At 38.4% G+C, this 18547-nt stretch overlaps 1 protein-coding gene and 1 non-coding gene across 3 annotated transcripts in view; both read left to right on the top strand.

The window, feature by feature from the left end:
• ARHGAP24 (Rho GTPase activating protein 24) overlaps positions 1-18547 on the top strand; it is a 434153-nt gene that overhangs the window by 73141 nt on the left and 342465 nt on the right. For both annotated transcript variants that reach the window (XM_031024193.2, XM_006729741.3), the window contains exon 2: positions 12000-12199. In XM_031024193.2, the coding sequence (XP_030880053.2) occupies positions 12017-12199 (183 nt within the window). In that variant the 5' untranslated portion in view covers positions 12000-12016. The remainder of the gene's footprint in view (positions 1-11999; positions 12200-18547) is intronic.
• Positions 2642-2746, top strand: LOC115939684 (U6 spliceosomal RNA). Its single transcript, XR_004074462.2, has one exon. It is a non-coding gene; the product is annotated as a U6 spliceosomal RNA (small nuclear RNA).

The raw sequence follows: 18547 nt of genomic DNA, 5'->3' as shown, positions 1-18547 counted from the left end.
GGATTATTTGTTCTTTGGGTGTTGAGTTTGGTAAGTTCTTTATAGATTTTGGATACTAGCCCTTTATCTGATATGTCCTTTGCAAATATCTTCTCCCATTCTGTTGGTTGTCTTTTGGTTTTGTTGACTGTTTCCTTTGTTGTCCAAAAGCTTTTTATCTTGATGAAGTCCCAATAGTTCTTTTTTGCCCTTGCTTCCCTTGCCTTTGGCGATGTTTCTAGGAAGAAGTTGCTGCAGTTGAGGTCTAAGAGGTTGCTGCCTGTGTTCTCCTTTAGGATGTGGATGGACTCCTGTCTCACATTTGGGTCTTTCAACCATTTTGAGTCTATTTTTATGTGTGGTGTAAGGAAATGGTCCAGTTTCATTCTTCTGCATGTGGCTGTCCAATTTTCCCAACACCATTTGTTGAAGAGACTGTCTTTTTTCCATTGGACATTCTTTCCTGCTTTGTTGAAGATTTAGGATGAATACATCTAGAGTTCTAATGTATAGCCTGATGACTATAATTAACAATACTTTATGGGATACTAGAAATTTGCTGAGAGTAGATTTTATTTATTTATTTATTTATTTTAAGATTTTATTTATTTATTTGACAGAGAGAGATAGCGAGAGAGGGAACACAAGCAGGGGGAGTGGGAGAGGGAGAAGCAAGCTTCCTGCAGAGCAGGGAGCCCGATGCGGGGCTTGATCCCAGGACCGTGGGACCATGACCTGAGCGGAAGGCAGACGCTTAACGACTGAGCCACCCAGGCGCCCCAAGAGTAGATTTTAGATGCTTTCATCACACACACAAAAAGGTAACTGTTGAGCTGATATGTTAATTAGCTTGACTATAGTTATCATTTTTATGTATATGTACACAAATCATCATATTGTACACCTTAAATATATACAATTTTTATTAAAAAATAAAATAAAAACTATGAGTCCATACTGATACCTCTAATTCTAATCTCAAACCACAGGATACATTATTTTCTTCCCATTTCCGTATTCATAACTCTCTCTACCATTAGTGAGAAATCTGGCTTTCCATTGTGTTCAACATATGTATTTATTGGCTCAACTTGGAACCCACAGAAGGTAATTTCATCATCCTTCCAGTGTCTCTATAACTGTCCTGAGGAAGGACTCCAGTTGGAACTGCTTCAGTCACATGCCCACTCTCTAGGCTGGTCACTGTTTGTGTGTGGGGGTAGCTCAGGAACTCTGCATAATCGAATCCAGGCCTACCCTGTGGCCTTGAACTGAAAACAACATGGCCCAAGGGAAGGACAGCTCTGCAAAGATAGGCTTCGGGGAGTTCCAGATAACATATGTCCTGCCAAGCTTCCTATTTTAAAAAAATGTTTTTTTGGTTTTTTTTTTAAGTTTAGGATTTAGTTATCTTTCACTGAACTGCTAATTAAATATATTCAGGGGCAAGTAAAGCTAGGTTTCAATTCAGCTTATCTAAAACTAGAGTGTAAATTAATTTGATATTTTGAAGAACTAAAGTGTGTTCAGATTATATGAGCATAGTGATACCTCATCCAAGGTCAAAGTTTAACACATCAAAGTCCATCATAATGTGAATGATGCTGAATAAAGTAGAATAGCAGTTAGATTTTTTTTCACTGTGACATCCCTCCACTTTCTTCAAATTCTAATGAAAACATTCTATTGTCAGTACCTCAATATAATAAACCACTGGGAGAGGAACTGTGGTTCAGTGATTAGGACAAGATTTATATACTCAGAGTACCTAGTAATTTTCCAGAGCTTATAAAGCAAGGCTGATGATGTTCACCACACAGGATTAATTGACAAAGAAGCAGCGGTCCTTATTGGAAATCATTAAGTACCTCAAGGCTTGCGTTTGAAGAAAACCTGAGACTTCATTGTAGACAAATGACTATCTCAGCCAAAGCTCCCTACTTGTATTTTCTTTGAAGCTGGCCCCTTGGAGAGCCTTGAAATGGTAATGTAATCGACAACATATCTGATTTTCCTGGGTTGGACTCACTAAAGGAATCTGACATTAAAAGTAGTATTTCATACAAGCTTTTATCTAAGCTTAAAAAGGTGATCATTAGTGGACAGAGATGGAGGAGCTCTACAAATGATAAACCCTGAGGTTATTTCCCTGTTGTGGAGAGGACCCAGCTTACCCTCCCCCCGCAACCCTGACTGTCTTGCTCAACATTCTCCTTGGTTCAGCTTGGCTTTCCCTGCTCTTTCCACTGTGTACAAAAGCCCTCCTTCATTGCTGCCATTGCTCTCCCATCATTTGGGTATTATAATCCCGTTACTTTTCAGATTTAGGTGTGGACAACTTCATGGTTCCTTGAGACAGCTTTTCAAAACAAAGTTTTACTAATGAGCAATGAGTGAGGGAGGGAAGGGACACACAAAAGCTTGAAAATTGAGATGTTTATAAATTCAGCTTTCTGATCCTATTTTTTTTTTTCTGATCCTATTTTTAGGGATCTAGTCATAAGTTGGATTACTATAAAATAGGAACATCCAACTACTATTACCTTTTCCCTACTTAAGATCTGTTTTCTTTGTTCTTTGTGGCCATATGACACAATGGTAGTTGCTGTCTTAAAGCTCTCAGTGAGCTATTATTTCCTTCCATTAAGAAAAGTTGACTTCAGTGTTTGCTTCCGCAATACGTATACTAAAATTGAAGTAATACAGAGAAGCTAACATGGTCCCTGTGTAGACAGACATACAGGCTCATGACGTGTTCCATATTTTTCAGTAATCTACAGCACAGTGACTATAGTTAATAATATAGCATTGCATATTTGAAAATAGCTAGGAGAGTTGATTCTGATATTTCTCATTATGAGAAAAAATTTTGTAATTGTGCATGCTGATGGATGTTGACTGGACTTACTGAGGTGAATATCTTGCAATGTATACAAATATTGAATCATTACATTGTACATGTAAAACTAAATATAATGTTATGTCAATTGTATCTCAATTTTAAAAAAAAAGGAAGGGGGGGAGAAGTTGACTTTCTCTTCTTTTCCCATTTCAAATGTCATTCTCTTTTGTAGAGCACCTGAATTTCTCTTTTATATTAGAGTCTCCCTCTCCTTTTCATGTATGATTGATGGGTTGTGACTGTCTACAGTGTTGTATTGAGAAGGCATCTGGGGGTGATTTTAGGTTCCACAGGAAAGAGAACTATGATTAATTAATAATGTCTGCTGTAAGCTTGAAGAGTATCTGTATGGTTGCCATATATCTGTCATTTCTCTCTTAATCCCATTGATGGTAAAGTATTTGTTTTGATTTGATTTTTGTTTCTACTCAGGTTATCAGCATTGGGAATTCCAATGATTCTTTTTTTTTTTTTTTCCCACTTATCCCTCAAATAGTGATGTGGTGGTGGAGGACACATCTAAGTATGTACTAAAATTATGAAAAAGTATGTACTTTTCTCCCTGTCTAATTTAAAACCCCCTAAAGAGTGAGCAGATTCTCTCTAGAGTGTGAGGCATTCAACATACAACAAAAACAAAATAAATACTTAAGAGGGATTTTTTTTCTTTTTTAAAGATTTTATTTATTTATTTGAGAGAGAGAGTGAGAGAGAGAGAGAGAGAACACGAGCAGGGTGAGGGGCAGAGGGAGAAGCAGACCCCCTGCTGAGCAGGGAGCCCGATGCCGGACTTGATCCTGGGACTCCAGGATCATGACCTGAGCTGAAGGCAGACGTTTAACTGACTGAGCCACCCAGGCACCCCTTAAGAGGGCTTTTTAAAAAAATGATTCATCCTGTTAAATCATTTTGATTTCTCACCAAATGATGAAGGAAATATTGAAGCTTAAAATATAAAATGTACATTGATATTCCTGTTCCACCCCCACATACACATACTTTTTCTAGTATTGCCTATTCTCTGATGTTTTGGACAATTTAATTTCAAATGAATCAAGCAATAGGATATTTAGTGTTTCCTCAGGAAAAGAACTGCACATTTATAAAATTATTACTGTTACAGTTCCCCCAGGTATGCTCTTTTGGTGACTATTTTAAACTTCATATTCATAGCCGTTGCATTTTATTTAATTCCTTTGTTTTCTTCACACATAAACTCTTGAGTTTTAGGAAGAAATGTTTCTTTACTTTTAACTCAAATTATAATTAAGAGTAACATCCAGTGAGACAAATGGAAGTTTTCTTTGCTCACTGTTGAGTTTCCGAAGTTCGGTTTAGCCTTAAACTACTAAAAACTTAAAGGGTTAGCATTAGGTGGGAGAATTTGGATTGAAGTCTTTGCTCTGGTGTTCAGGAACATGAAATGTTTTAGGATTCTTGCACTGTACTCTGGGGAGCCTTGAGGCCTCTGGGGCCAATTCTAGTAGTCCCCAAAGACTGATGTTTTGTTCATGCATACATTCCTTCATTTATTGACATTTACTCAACAAACTTTTGAATATTCAGTATATGCAATTAGTCTGGGGGGTTACAGGGAGCCCATTTTCACAATGTGTTACGGTGTCAAAGACTGAAGAGTAGTAAGCATGTGGCCCACATGAAATAAAGGTTATTCCCAGTGATGTGGGAACTCATGGAAGGGAAATATCCAGATTGGGGATGAAAGGGAAGCCTTTGTAGAGGAGCTGAAGGATGAATAAAGGTTATCCATGAAGTCCAGGCAATGAGAACAACCCTTTGTGAAAACTTCAGGCTCTTTTCGAGGTACTTTAAGAAACTGCTTTCTAAAAACAGATTTAGGCTCCTGGAATTTATCCTGGAGCTAAAAAATGATCTACACTAGATCCTCTGCATTCTCGGACTTAGAGCACTGATTCTCTTGTAAGCACCACAGTTTGATTCATTCTTCAAGGAAGAGGTGGTATGCTGCAGAGTGAGGGACAGAGGCTGAACTAGTTTTCACTCACTAGTTTTCTTTTGTTAGCAGTTAACCTTACCACAAGCTACTAAGGTTTAATTCTTTCAAGTTTTTCTTGTGTATTTTTTTGTAAATATGCATTGTCTTAATCTGCTCTGGCTGCCATGACAGACTATCCTAGACTGGGTGGCTTAAACAACAGAAATTTATTTTCTTACAGTTATGGAGGCTGAAAGTCCGAGATCAAGGTGCCAAGATGGTCAGATTCTGGAAAGGTTTTCTTGGCTTGCGGAAGGCCACTTTTTCGGTGTGTGCTCATATGGCCTTTCCCTGTGCCTTCTCATGGAGAGAAAACAACAGAGACAGAGAAAGAGAGAGAGAGAGAAATGTCAAGTCTGAAATTACCTAAACATTTAGAAGATTAAAAAGAGTTTTAAGTTCTAAATCAGGCAAACAATTGCAGTTATGGAAGAAATGTTCTGGGAAATAATAAAAATTAAAATAAACCTATAACTTTATAGACTAACTGTGACATATCCCATGATCAGGTTGTTCAATTAACATCCTGGGGCAGAGCTATTTTATTTTATTTTTTGCTTTGTCAAAGAATGTCAGATCTGCAAGAATATACTTACATGTCTTCTAGTGCCATGGAACTTAATATTTTATTTTATTTTTTTTAAAAAGATCTTATTTATTTATTTGAGAGAGAGACAGAGTGACAGAGATAGCAACAATGATAGTGAAAGAGCACGAGCAAGGAAGAAAGGGAGAAGTGGGCTCCCTGGAGCCCGACACAGAGCTCGATCCCAGGACCCTAGGATCATTACCTGAGCCAAAGGCTGACACTTAACTGACTGAACCACCCAGGGACCCAGGAACTTAGTATTTTAAAATGAGAGAAAAAATTTTAATAAATATTTTGCCTTTCAGGATTTTCTTCACTAGGGAGAATACACAACAATGCATATATACCCACCCCCCCCCACACACACAAGCACACGCACACGCACACGCATGCGTGTGTATGCACTCATATATGGACATACACTATTTCATTCCGTGTGCATATTTTTGTTGTGTGAACCATTACCTATAGAAAGGCTATATGCTAGCATTTAGACATACAGCCCAATAAAATATACTACTGCTTGACAAACCATCATGTTAGCAACAGCTACAAAACAGCTTTAAAAAAAAAGAAGGTTAGAATTTGATAAATATTGACTATCTGTAGTTATATGTGGTATACAGTGAAATCACATTCATTTTGCAAAGGAATCAGGTTCTCATGTCAACCCCAAAGGTGACAATCTGATGTGAACAAAATTACTCTTGAAAGTCACATAAATCTCTCACAAATTGCAGCATTTTACCAAATCTGCCAGTTTTATTTTTGTTTTCTCCCCTAGCAATAGAACAAATCACTGTTCTTTGACGGAACAATGGGAGTACCTGTTGGTGTTGAGGGGCCGCGTGGTGTGAAATCACGTGTACTCTGAAACTCTGGGGCCACATTTGCACAGTGAGAGACTCACCCCACCAGAGGCTGAGGGAAAGGACCATGGCTGCAAGAAGGCACCTCCCCCTTGTCCCGGGAGCACGCGTTCACTGAGTGTCACAGAGGCCATGTGGTGGAATTGTCATGCTATCCAAATTGTTCTCTCTCTCTTCTCCTTCTCTCGAGCTCCCTCCTTTGTCATTCTCTCGTGTTTGCTGAACATATGTAGTCATATAGTCCTGTAGTCATGCAATATGCTATTGCAACTCTATGGCATATCACATTCTGTACCCATTTTTGTTTCTGTGCTTGTTTATTTATCTCTGTTGAAATGAAGTCACATATATAAGTACTTATGAGTGTGCTGTTTGACTTTTAGAAAATTCTGCTAGGAGCATGAATTTCATCTCTGATTGCACCATGTAATACTGTTGCATTCCCAGCCCATCTGATTGCAAAAAGGATACACAAACCAGTTTCCACCACTGAAAAATAATTCAGAGCTACCAGCCCATCAAATGATGGGAACTTTCTAAGCCCCAGCTTGGCACAGTCATCATCACTAAAGCTTTTTCCTAAGATTGATTTGAAGACACCAGTTAACTTATCAGTTCTGTTTTTATTTTAGTTTAGAGTAACCATTTATTTATGTTATTGTTGTGTTGTCATTGTTATATGGATTTGCTAAACACTTAAGTTGAGAGTTCTATTTTGTAATCTCCTGTACTACTCAGCTGCCATGTCCTAACCACGGGGAAGTACTTTCCCAGTGGAAATTCAGTTAAATCATTCTCTGAGAATTTGAATAAACTGTATTTTTCTTCATGCTAAACCACAATTGATTACATGTATTTCCTGCCAAGGCTAAAAAGTGTAAATTTTGAATATTGTATTTTTTCATGAAAGGCAGTTTCAGGTTCCTTTAGGTTTGATGATTTTGACATTGTGTTTAAGTACAATGTTCATGTTAATTGACGTCTTCTATGTTAAAGGGAAAAAAAATCAGGGTCTTAAAGTATATAATCTTCTTTAAGGCATTAAATGCAATTTAGGAAGTTCAAAATATTATTTGTAGGAATTCTATTGTGGTTGTCACATAGCTTATTCATTGATTCAACAATTGTTTCCTGAATACCAAATAAGCACTCTTAAAAGCACTGGGTATACTATAGTGAGGAAAAGCAAGTCCTTGACCTTGTGAAGTTTATGGTCTCCTGGAAGGATAATTGGCAGTGAACAGCTAAAGAAATAACAATTTAGTTAAGTTTCAGGAAGACAGAGGCCAGAGTTCGGTGATGGAGAATAGCAACAGGGGAACTGATTCACTGGGTGATTCGTAAGTGTATAGGCTGAGACTTAAAGAATGAGAAGGGGTCGGGTATGTAAAGAGTGTGAGATGGAGTAGCCACGGCAGAGATCAGCAAGTATCAAGATTCAAGGCATAACGGGGCTTGGGTGTTTCCAGAACTGAAAGGAAGCTGGTGTCGTTGCTTGCATCAGAGCCTGTGTGTGTGTGTGTGCACACACACGCGCACGCATGCACGTGTGTTGGAGTGGGGGAAATGACGAGGAGGTGGCATGAGGTTAGATGAATCAGTAAACAGGTGCCAAATGACTCAGAGCCTTACAGGTCATGGTGAAAGCCCAAGTTTTTAAAATAAGTACAATGGGAGCCAATTAAAAATTGAAAAGTAGAAAATCATTATTTGATTTAAATTTTTAAAAGCTCACTTTGGCTGTTTTGTGGAGAGCGAAATTGTGTGAGCATATGTTTGTGTTTATGGTTAAAAATGGAAGCAATGAGACCAGTCAGAGGGTTGTTAGAACCCTCTAGTCAAAGACAAGGGTGGCTTGGGTCACAGAGTGGTGGTGGAGATGGAGCCAAATGGATGGATCTGAAATATTTGGGGGAGATATATAATCTTCTGATATTCAGGATGAGGAAGAGTCAGGAATCAAAAATGATCACTTTTCTTTTTTTCCCCACTTTTTTTTCTTTCTTTTTCTCTCCCTTAACTGGATATATCATGGTACCACTTACTAAGATCAGGTTTGGGTCAGGATCAGGTTTCAGAGAGCGATCATGTTCACTTTTAGATATCTAGCACCAAACCCATTACAAAATTTATGAATTCATCAAACATTGATTGAGCTTCACCATATGTCAGACATTGTCCTAGGTGTTGATAATATCTGGTGTCTTTATCCTTATGGAACTACAGAGGCGGTAGATTTCAGAGTGCTGAAATTTCTCAGGGACCATGGTTAGAAATGATCCAACCCAGCATTCTCATTTTAAAGATGAAGGGTAGAATTTGAACCATGTGATTTCTGTAGAAATACTAAAACTCCTCTTGGGGCACCTGGGTAGCTCAGTCGGTTAAGTGGCTGCCTTTAGCTCAGGTCATGATCCTCGGGTCCCGGGAGGGGTCCTGGGGTCAAGCCCGGAGTCTGCTTCTCCTTCTCCCTCTGCCCCTCCCTCCCCGCTCATGCTCTCTCTCTTGCTCTCTCTAAAATAAATAAATAAAATATTTTTAAAAAATACCTCCTCTATAAAAATCATGGTTACTTTAGTAAAACTTAATTTTATGCATCCTGCAATAGTTGTGGTATTATTTTCTCTTAGGGATATGATATAATTTGTTTTCATTCCTGTTTTAATGAATTGTTACAATCAGTACTATTAAAATACTTTCTGATGTATTCTGGAGTCATGAAAATATAAGCATTAAAGCCAAGAGTTCAGTGGGTGATGCTATTGTTGATTTCTCTGTACTTATAGAAGACGTAGGCAGGGAGAATCATGAATCATGTTCTAATGTGCACACATTTTTTACTAAGGTATTAATGGTAGACAAAGGCAAAACTAGGCACTTGTATTTTTTTATATCATTGATGGTAGGTTACCCATTACCGTGAAGCATTTTAGAGGGAATTTTTCAAATTTAATATAAAACATGAATATGAGAGGAAAGGGGGGGGGGAAAGAAGAGCCCAAAGAAGGAATTTGTTGTTGTACAATGAATTAGAGATTTTTGTGTAGGTCTGCCTGTGTGTGCATATGTTGGAATGTCTGTTTTAAGGTCTTACTCAGCTTTATATGTGAAGATATTTGGTCAAAGAATAAATGGGTGATGATGAAATAGCCAGTTGTATAGATTTGAACAATTTTAATACCAGGAAGCCAAAAAAAAGATGATTTAGAGTGTTCTAAATAAGCATACTTATTATCTAAATTACATTAACAGCATTTATTGTTCATTTAGAATGAGATTTACTTGGCTCTTTATACTAGGTCAAGTACTATGAAAGAAGAAAGTTGAAAATTCCTGCCCTAAGGGCATAACAAACTGGAAACATCAGGCATGAGCCAGTCTGCACACATATACATGCACACACGCCGCGGGGAGAATGTTTCCTGCACTCAGTGGATTCTCTCGTGGGAATGCCCTGTAGAGCAAAGGAAGTTTTGAGATGTTTTGTAGGGGTGAGGGCATGTTCATTAGGAGGATATTTCAGTACAAGAAAGGGAAAAGTGGATACTGAATGGGACAGATGGTAGTCAATCGACCTACTTGAAGCTTGAAAACAGGGCTGGAGATAGATTGTGATGCATGCCCGTAAAAGGGGCACAACTACTGAGATAGTGTGAATGATCCAAATAAGAAGAAGAGATGAACCATGAGAGACTATGGACTCTGAGAAACAAACTGAGGGTTCTAGAGGGGAGGGGGTAGGGGGGATTGGTTAGCCCGGTGATGGGTATTAAGGAGGGCACGTACTGGGCGCCTGGGTGGCTCAGTTGGTTAAGCGACTGCCTTCGGCTCAGGTCATGATCCCGGAGTCCTGGGATCGAGTCCCGCATCGGGCTCCCTGCTCAACGAGGAGCCTGCTTCTCCCTCTGACCCTCCCCCCTCTCATGTACTCTCTCTCTCATTCTCGCTCTCTCAAGTAAATAAATCTTTAAAAAAAAAAAAAAAAAAAAGGGAGGGCACGTACTGCCTGGAGCACTGGGTGTTATACGAAAACAATGGATCGTGGATCACCACATCAAAAACCAATGATGTATTGTATGGTGACTAACATAACATAATAAAATAAATAAATAAATAAATAAATAAATAAATAAATAAATAAATAAGAAGAATTAGAACCAAAGTTCTGCTTCATCCCTGCAACTGGAATGGCAGGACTAAATTCAAAGAAACTAGAGGCCCACTGTGGAGGGTTTGACCCTGTACCTTGAAGGAAGAAACGTAAATGACTGAAAGCCGACAATGGAAACTTCATGGAATTTATAAGTAGGATCGTGGACATACAAAGCAAGTGAAAAATTAGTGGTGGAAATAAAGACTAGACAGAAGGACAGCTTGTTTCCTGAAATCAAGCAGAAAAAAATAAGAGCTCTGTGCATGAATATGCCAAACAGGAATATTCTCTGTTTTACGAATTAATATGTATTCTTCTATCCTCCTCAGAGACACAGGGTAAAGTCTGAACTTCTCACTTCCTGAAAAAGTGCTTAGAAAGAAACATCAGGAAGCCTTTGCCGGAAGCCTCAGGGACAGGAAATGTCTTTTATTTGTAACCACGGGTCCCCTGCTCTCCGGGAAAGCCACTTCCTCTGTTGTTACAGAGACACTTTCACTTCTCACCTGTCGATTCGTATTTTCTCTGTGATAGACTCGTTTTCTTGCTATGTATAGTGTGTGTGTGACCTTAGACTCCTTCACATGTAACCTTGAAAATTCTTCTTTGTGCAGCTGGAGTGCACCACTCACTCCTGGAGTTGAAGGAAACTCAACTGGCCAAGCAGGGTTTTGTTTGTTTGTTTCCTAGACTTTTTCAGCTGCACTAATTCCTCACCAACCAGCCAAAGAAACTCTCAAGGGGATACTTTGGGTGAATGGGGAGCAGATACATTTTGAGAAATTTTCACATGTGTAAAGCAAATGTCTTCCATTGAGGTTTTAAAAATAGTCCCTTTAAATTTTAACATGTGTCCGGCTAGTGTTTGCTCAGATAATCCCAGGCCTGCACACGCAGGCCCCAATCAGTGCAACCAGACACAGAGGCCCATTACCATGAGAATTATGTTTTTGTTGGTGGTTTTAGTTTATTTTCAAAAATTGCTTCTTAACACATATCCTTTAGAACTTTCCCATTCTTTAGTTCTACTTAGGAAGAAAGGAATATTATCACCCAGCTGACTAACTCCTTAAAGGAAGACACAACAAACTTTCCCCAAGTTTTTCCCAGGCATGTTGTTGTCAGGTCTGTGGTTTGCTTCTAGAAATTTGGCAAGTATGTTAATATACATTTTTCACTCTTCCTGCTTTTTTTTTTTTTTAAAGATTTTATTTATTTATTTAACAGAGAGAGACACAGCGAGAGAGGGAACACAAGCAGGGGGAGTGGGAGAGGGAGAAGCAGGCTCCCCGCAGAGCAGGGAGCCCAATGTGGGACTCGATCCCAGGACCCTGGGATCATGACCTGAGCCGAAGGCAGACGCTTAACCAACTGAGCCACCCAGGCGCCCACTCTTCCTGCTTTTTTTAAGGGACAGAAGTGATTTAGGAGGGAGTTGAATATGTCAGAGTACTTTATTCTTCCTTTTTTTCTTCTTGCTTGCTAAATAGGAAAGTTCATCAGCTTGATGATGGAGGAGAACAATGACTCCACCGAGAGCCCCCAACAAGGCCAAGGGCGGAACAATGCCATGAAGTGTGGGTGGCTGAGGAAGCAAGGAGGCTTTGTCAAGACTTGGCATACTCGCTGGTTTGTGCTCAAGGGAGATCAGCTCTATTATTTCAAAGATGAAGATGAAACGAAGCCCTTGGTAAGTAAGAGAAAATAAAAAGCACTGTGGTCATAAGCAAGCCAAGAGGTAGAGGGGTTTGCTAGAAACTGATGGAGTCTGAGGTCAACCCAATTTCCCTGGTCCCCTTCGGTTCATTGGCATCTTTCACACTTTTTCTCATTGTTTACTTTGGTTCAAGATGATGGACTCGCTAATTGAGGCCAAGAGGCAAATCATACTTGTCTAATATTAATTTTGACTTTTACTAAACCGGAACAGAATGTCTGAGTCCCTCGGGCATACTTACCTTATGAGAAATTTTAATGGACATCTGCTAGAAGCTATATATTGTAGCCAAAACATCTTTCCTTTTCTTAGAAGTCAGTTACAGGCACAGATTTGAAGGAAAACTATAAACACAACTTGCAGTAATTTTTGAGATACCTTCAGCAATCAGTTCCCGGGGGCTTCCTTCCACCTTAACTCACGTAAAATATGGATATGGTGCTAAATGGAACAACATTGATACATCCAATCAGCATGCACAATATACTCTTCTGGGAATCGCTGTTGTGTCTTTTGTGGTTCCTTAGTGGTCTTGTATTTGCTTGTTCACTTATCATTTTCTCACCCACAAATCTCTAGGCTACAATGAGTGAGAGGAAAAAATCTCCAGCTCTTCCTGTAGCTACAAAAAGCTTTCCTAGCTGTGATCATCAGTTGATGGAGGGAGATACCCGCTGAAGGATCCCCAGTGTGTTTTCCCTTCATCTATAGCTATAGTATATATAAATGAAAGAAGAGACATTATAGACTGAATGACATAAACATCCCCAGCGGTATGTTTTTGAGGCTATTTCCCTTGTGCTAAAGTTCAAGAACTTAATTAGGAATTTGGGTCAGGGCTCTGCTTTAGTATTTTATGTTCTCAGACATTATAATTTCACAAAGTTCTCATTTGTCTAGTTGAATTATAAAAAAATAGCAACAAATGCACATCCTATAAATATTTTTTGAAATTGCTACCACTTTTTAAGCATTTATTTATCAGGGCCAGGCATTAGACTATGAACTTATATATGTTATCTTATGAAATGTTTAAAATAATCCTATGAGGTAGGATTATCTCCATTTATGCATGAAGAAACCAAGGTTTAGGAATAATATGCATTACTCCATATTAGACAGTGGTGCCGTGATTTGCCTCCAAGTAAGTCCGACCTCATATATCCTTAGCCAAAGACCTCATAAATAAGTTAATAAGTGTATCCCATTAGGATTAATAAAAATATCATGACAGTTAATGGTGCATTTCCATACCAGTTCTTGCATTCGTCACAGCAAATCAGTGGGGAATGTGGGGATTAGCATTACAGATGCAGAAATTGTGGCTTAGTGATAGGAGGCAATGTGACCAAGATTGTATGGGCATCAGAGGCAAAGCAGTAGAGTCTTTTTTCTCTTATCCTATACTCTAGGGCTCTTTTCTCATTGTACCTTGTTTTATACTATAGATTACATTATGGTATTATCTTGAATATAAAATCGTGTTTATCAAACTCAGAAAGGGATCAGGTTAATGTGAGAAAACAGAATATGGAGGATCCACCATGGGGACTTTGATATGGAGAAACACATGGAATAAAATGGAAGTATGAGTAAGATCCAGTGTTTTATCCCAGGGAGTCTTATTCTGGTATAGTCTGGCCACAATGGGTACAATTTAAAAGATTAATTAGGTAAGATCCTCCTGGATCCCCTAAACGGGGTGGGGGGGTGTCGGGGGTGGGGTAAGAAGAGCAGAGGATTCAGGAGCTGAGTGTGTGAAGATGGTGAAAGAAGATCAAACAAATGTTCTGACTCTTTGGTGAGCTTAGTGTTATCTTCTACTAATGAACGTGGGATAGAGTGGATCAGGCCCAAGTTCATTGTTTCTACAATCTGAGAATTTGCAGATGTCAGAGAATATGCACAGGAACCCCAGTCTGAGGAACTCTGCCCTAAGCTGCTCAAAGAGGATTTTATCATACAGCCTTGGCTATGCTATGTAATTTCTCTGTGTAGTTCCCCAGAAGGTCTACATAATTACACATGGTCTTCAGTGCAGCATAGTTATTTTGCTAATAAATTGGAAATATAAATAAGAAAATGCAAAAAATTCTGATTAATGAAAATTGCCTCAAAATAAAAATCACTTTAATTCATAATATTTCTAAGATAAGTTGTATTTTGATATCATTATATTACCAGTGTTTCTAAACTTATAATAACTAAACTTCACAAAATAGAGTTATATTGACGAGAAAGTATTAATTCTCATACAAACCAAAGACAGGCTACTGTTATTTCCCCCAAAAAAGTTTCTTAATTTTCTTTCCAAATATTATTTGTTAATAAAGCAGTCAAAATTTAGGGTAGGGGCACCTGGGTGGCTCCGTCGGTTAAGTGTCATGACTCTTGATTTCTGCTCAGGTCATGATCTCAGGGTTGTGGGATCGAGCCCCGTGTCTGGCTTCCACACTGGGCATGGAGCCTGCATAAGATTCTCTCTCCCTCTCCCTCTGCCCCTCCCCTCCTCAAAGATGGGGGGTAAATAACTTTGAATTATTATTATTTTTTATATCATCTTTCACGGCAGTTCAAACACCAGGAGTTTTGACATTGTGCTTTTTAATTTTAATTTTTTACAGTAGTGTTCAAATACACCCACAAAGAATCAGATTAAAACTGACCATTTCTGTATTAGAGGGCATTTAGTAAATTTAAGGACCATGTATTTGCCTGTGAATGGCCAATTCCTTACTTAGAAGTAGTTTCTGGGGTGTCTGGGTGGCTCAGTCAGCTAAGCACCCAACTCTTGATCTCAGCTCAGGTCTTGGTCTCAGAGTCGTGAGTTCGAGCCCTGTGTTGTGTGAGCCTACTTTAAAAAAAAAAAAAAAAAAGGAGTTTCTTTAAGTGAAGGTAGACGCCTGGCACATTGTAAGTTCTGAAGCATATTTTTGAATGAGTTAGTGAGTCAGTCAATGAAAGGTATCTATAGCCAGGAAGGGAAGTGCCAGTACCAGGTGCTGTGAATAGTATCGACCATTCTCAACCTCATATATCAAAGTCATAACTCAAAATCATAACTTAATATATTAAATCATAATCACTTCATGACAACAAAGTTTAAATCACATTAAGTAAATCTTCTTAAAGAATCATCTCAATGAAGAACAATTGAACATCTTGAAAAATGTTAAAACTGGGAAAAAAATATTTAGTTGTTATAAATGCCCTCCTTTTACAGATGAATAGTGTGTGTGTGTGTGTGCGTGTGCACACGTGCGTGGGTGTATATATGTGTGTATTGGCCGTGGGATATTGTTAATGACTGGCAGATGAGGAGCTAAAAACCAGATTTCCTTGATCTTGATCCAGTGTTCCCTCAGCTTTGCTTTTTGCCTGCTCCTAAATCCTTAACTTTTCTTTAGATTTGCTTTCAATCAGAACTACTTCTTGCTTGTTTATTTTCAATATTGGTGCTTTCAAGCATAAGAATGCCCTTGGCCTTCATATATTTTGATGAGGCTTATTTCATTATTACTGGAGGGAACGTAACTAATGAAATGAAAAATTCACCCTTTTAAGTATTCCTAACCAGCTAAAAATGTTCAATAAACTTATTCTGGATTTGTTTTTCTCTCTCTTGGAAGGCATTTCTAAAAGGAGAGTATTAACACCCTCGAAATGTGTGTTTCTCCTGTCCTAAAAAAAGGTTTTCAATTTATTTTAGTAAAACTTTAACTGAGCTTCTCCTCAACTCAATAAAGAGAATCAAACTCCATATTATCCTTGTTATTAAAAACTACACATCTGTGGGGGAAACAGGTAAGCAAAATTATAATTGGGACAGACAATCATGTAAGCACTGGATGGTCTAAAAACACAGATACAATTAATGCCAAGCAGTGAGTGATGATTCTGTGTAGAAGGGTTGAGGAAGGCGGCACAAAGCAAGAGGTGAACCTTACCTGGGGTGCTGAAGGCTGGGGGCAGTTTTCCAGGTAGTTAAACTGAGAAAAGAATTCAGAGGAGAGGAAAGACATAGAGTTGTAAAATAGACATCAATAGATAGCTCCATTTTGTGAGAGTAGTGAAATGACAAGAAATGGGGTTCGAGTGATAGGCAGGCCCACAACATCAAGGGATGCATACGTTGTACAAAGAGACCTATTCTCTGGTACGTGATGGGAAGCTATTTCTAGAACACCTATGCTACTCAAATTGCAGAACTGCATTAATCTGTTAGAAAGGAATAATGGCAGCCATGTTGAAAAAGTGTATTAGTTTGCTCGGACTGCCATAACAAAAAGGTGGCTTAAAGAACAAAAATGTATTTTCTCATAGTTCTGGAGGCTGGAAGACCAGGATAAGGTTGGTCTGTGGTGAAGCCTCTCTCTCTGGCTTTCAGACAGCTGCTTTCCCTCTATGTCCTCCCATGCCTACTGCCTTGTGTACAGGAGCATAAGAGAGCTCTGATATCTCTTCTCCTCTTGTAAGGACAAGAGACCTGTTGGATCAGGGCCCTACCCTTACAACCTCTTTTAACTTTAATTATCCCCAGGTATAGTTACATGGGTGTGAGGGGTAGGGCTTCAATATGTGAATCTGGCGGGGGGACACAGTTCAGTCCGTAATACCTAATACGTTGCAAACCTCTGTTAATGAATACAGTTTTTTCAGTTAGGTTTTTCTTTTATCTGTACCATCACCTTTCATCTCTACTAGAACAATATATCTGGTTTCGTGCATTATACACTTAATTATTTGAACCTACTATTGGTGTCTTATGTTCTTATTCAAATTGCACCTTGCCTTCTAAACACCACAACCTGCACAAGTTTGAAAACTTAGAAAGTCTCACTGCCACTTTTCTTGTATTTTCTTTTTGAGCAAAGGCAAAAATACCTGTAAGTTCTCCTCTCTCTGGAGACAGTGCCTGGTTTGTAAACAAGACTTTCCACCCCCGATCAGGGTTCCTTGGGCAAAATGTTAGAGGTATACCTCAAAATAGAACTATTTTACATTTAAAATAAATCAAACTAAAGTTCTTTATATCCTATAATTTTTAAAATGGGAGAAACTTTAGTTCATTTAAGCCAAAACTTTCTCCTCAAATCATTTTCTACAGTATCGCACTTATACAGAGACAGATTTTATTCAGAGCAGATTTAAACAATAAAGTTAAGATGTGCCTAGCTGGCTCAGTTGGTAGAGCATGCAACTCTTGATCTCGAGGTTGCACATTGGGACCCACATTGGGTGCAGAGATTACTTGAAAAAAAATGTTATTCCTAAAAAATAAAGTTGATTTGGATTGTTTCCGAATAACAACAACAAAGCACAGAAAAATGTTGCATGTAGCCAATTTAAAAAAATGAATTAATATACCCATAATTATTATAAACATTTTATAAGTACTATATTTTTCCAGTTTTTAGGTAATATTTTTTCTTTTTTTAATCTTTGAAATTAAGTCCCACTTGTATGTGGAAAAAAGTTAAAATTACGCTGTGTGAAGAATCTGTGAAAAAGAGAAGTTCTTCCATCAACCCTGAATACCCCTACCCCTAGCACCTTTGATTAGCTATTTAAAATGGTTTTAAAACAGATTTACACCAAGTTTGGTGACAATATCTGTTTGGCCATCTTTCACTAATGATCATGACAAATGACTGTGACCTGAATTATGGATATTGTAACATGGGGGAAGCAGCCGAGTCAGAGATGAAGTATGATCATTATGGTTATTCTAAATATAAGGCAGTTGTGTAGATTTTGCAAATGAATCCAGTGATGAATTCTAGTGCTTTTTTGAAACCATCTGTTTTACTTCTATCATAAAGTTTATTATTACCTAAATAATAGCTAACATTCAAGTTTGGTGATACTTGTGAGTGTGTTTGACATACCCAGGCTATTAGAATTTGACACTGGAAAGCAGCGATTTTTTTTTTTTACTTTTATTTTTATTTTATTTTATTTTGTAATGACACAGGTGCTTCTTTTTTTTTTAAGATTTTATTTATTTATTTGAGAGAGAAAGAGAGAGAGAGAGCATGAGCAGGGGTAGAGGGAGAAGCGGACTCCCTGCTAAGCGGTAAGCCCAACGTGGGCCTGGATCCCAGGACCCTGAGATCATGACCTGAGCCCAAGGCAGACATTTAAGCAACTGAGCCACCCAGGCGTCCCAAGCAGTGATTTTTTTTTATATTTAATTTTTTATTGTTATGTTAATCACCATACATTACATCATTAGTTTTCGATGTAGTGTTCCATGATTCATTGTTTGTGCATAACACCCAGTGCTCCGTGCAGAACGTGCCCTCCTCAATACCAATCACC

This window comes from Leptonychotes weddellii, chromosome 2 (assembly GCF_054177405.1).
Source record: "Leptonychotes weddellii isolate Sample4059 chromosome 2, ASM5417740v2, whole genome shotgun sequence".
Taxonomy (NCBI): domain Eukaryota; kingdom Metazoa; phylum Chordata; class Mammalia; order Carnivora; family Phocidae; genus Leptonychotes; species Leptonychotes weddellii.
This window is presented reverse-complemented; position numbering and strand designations above follow the sequence as displayed.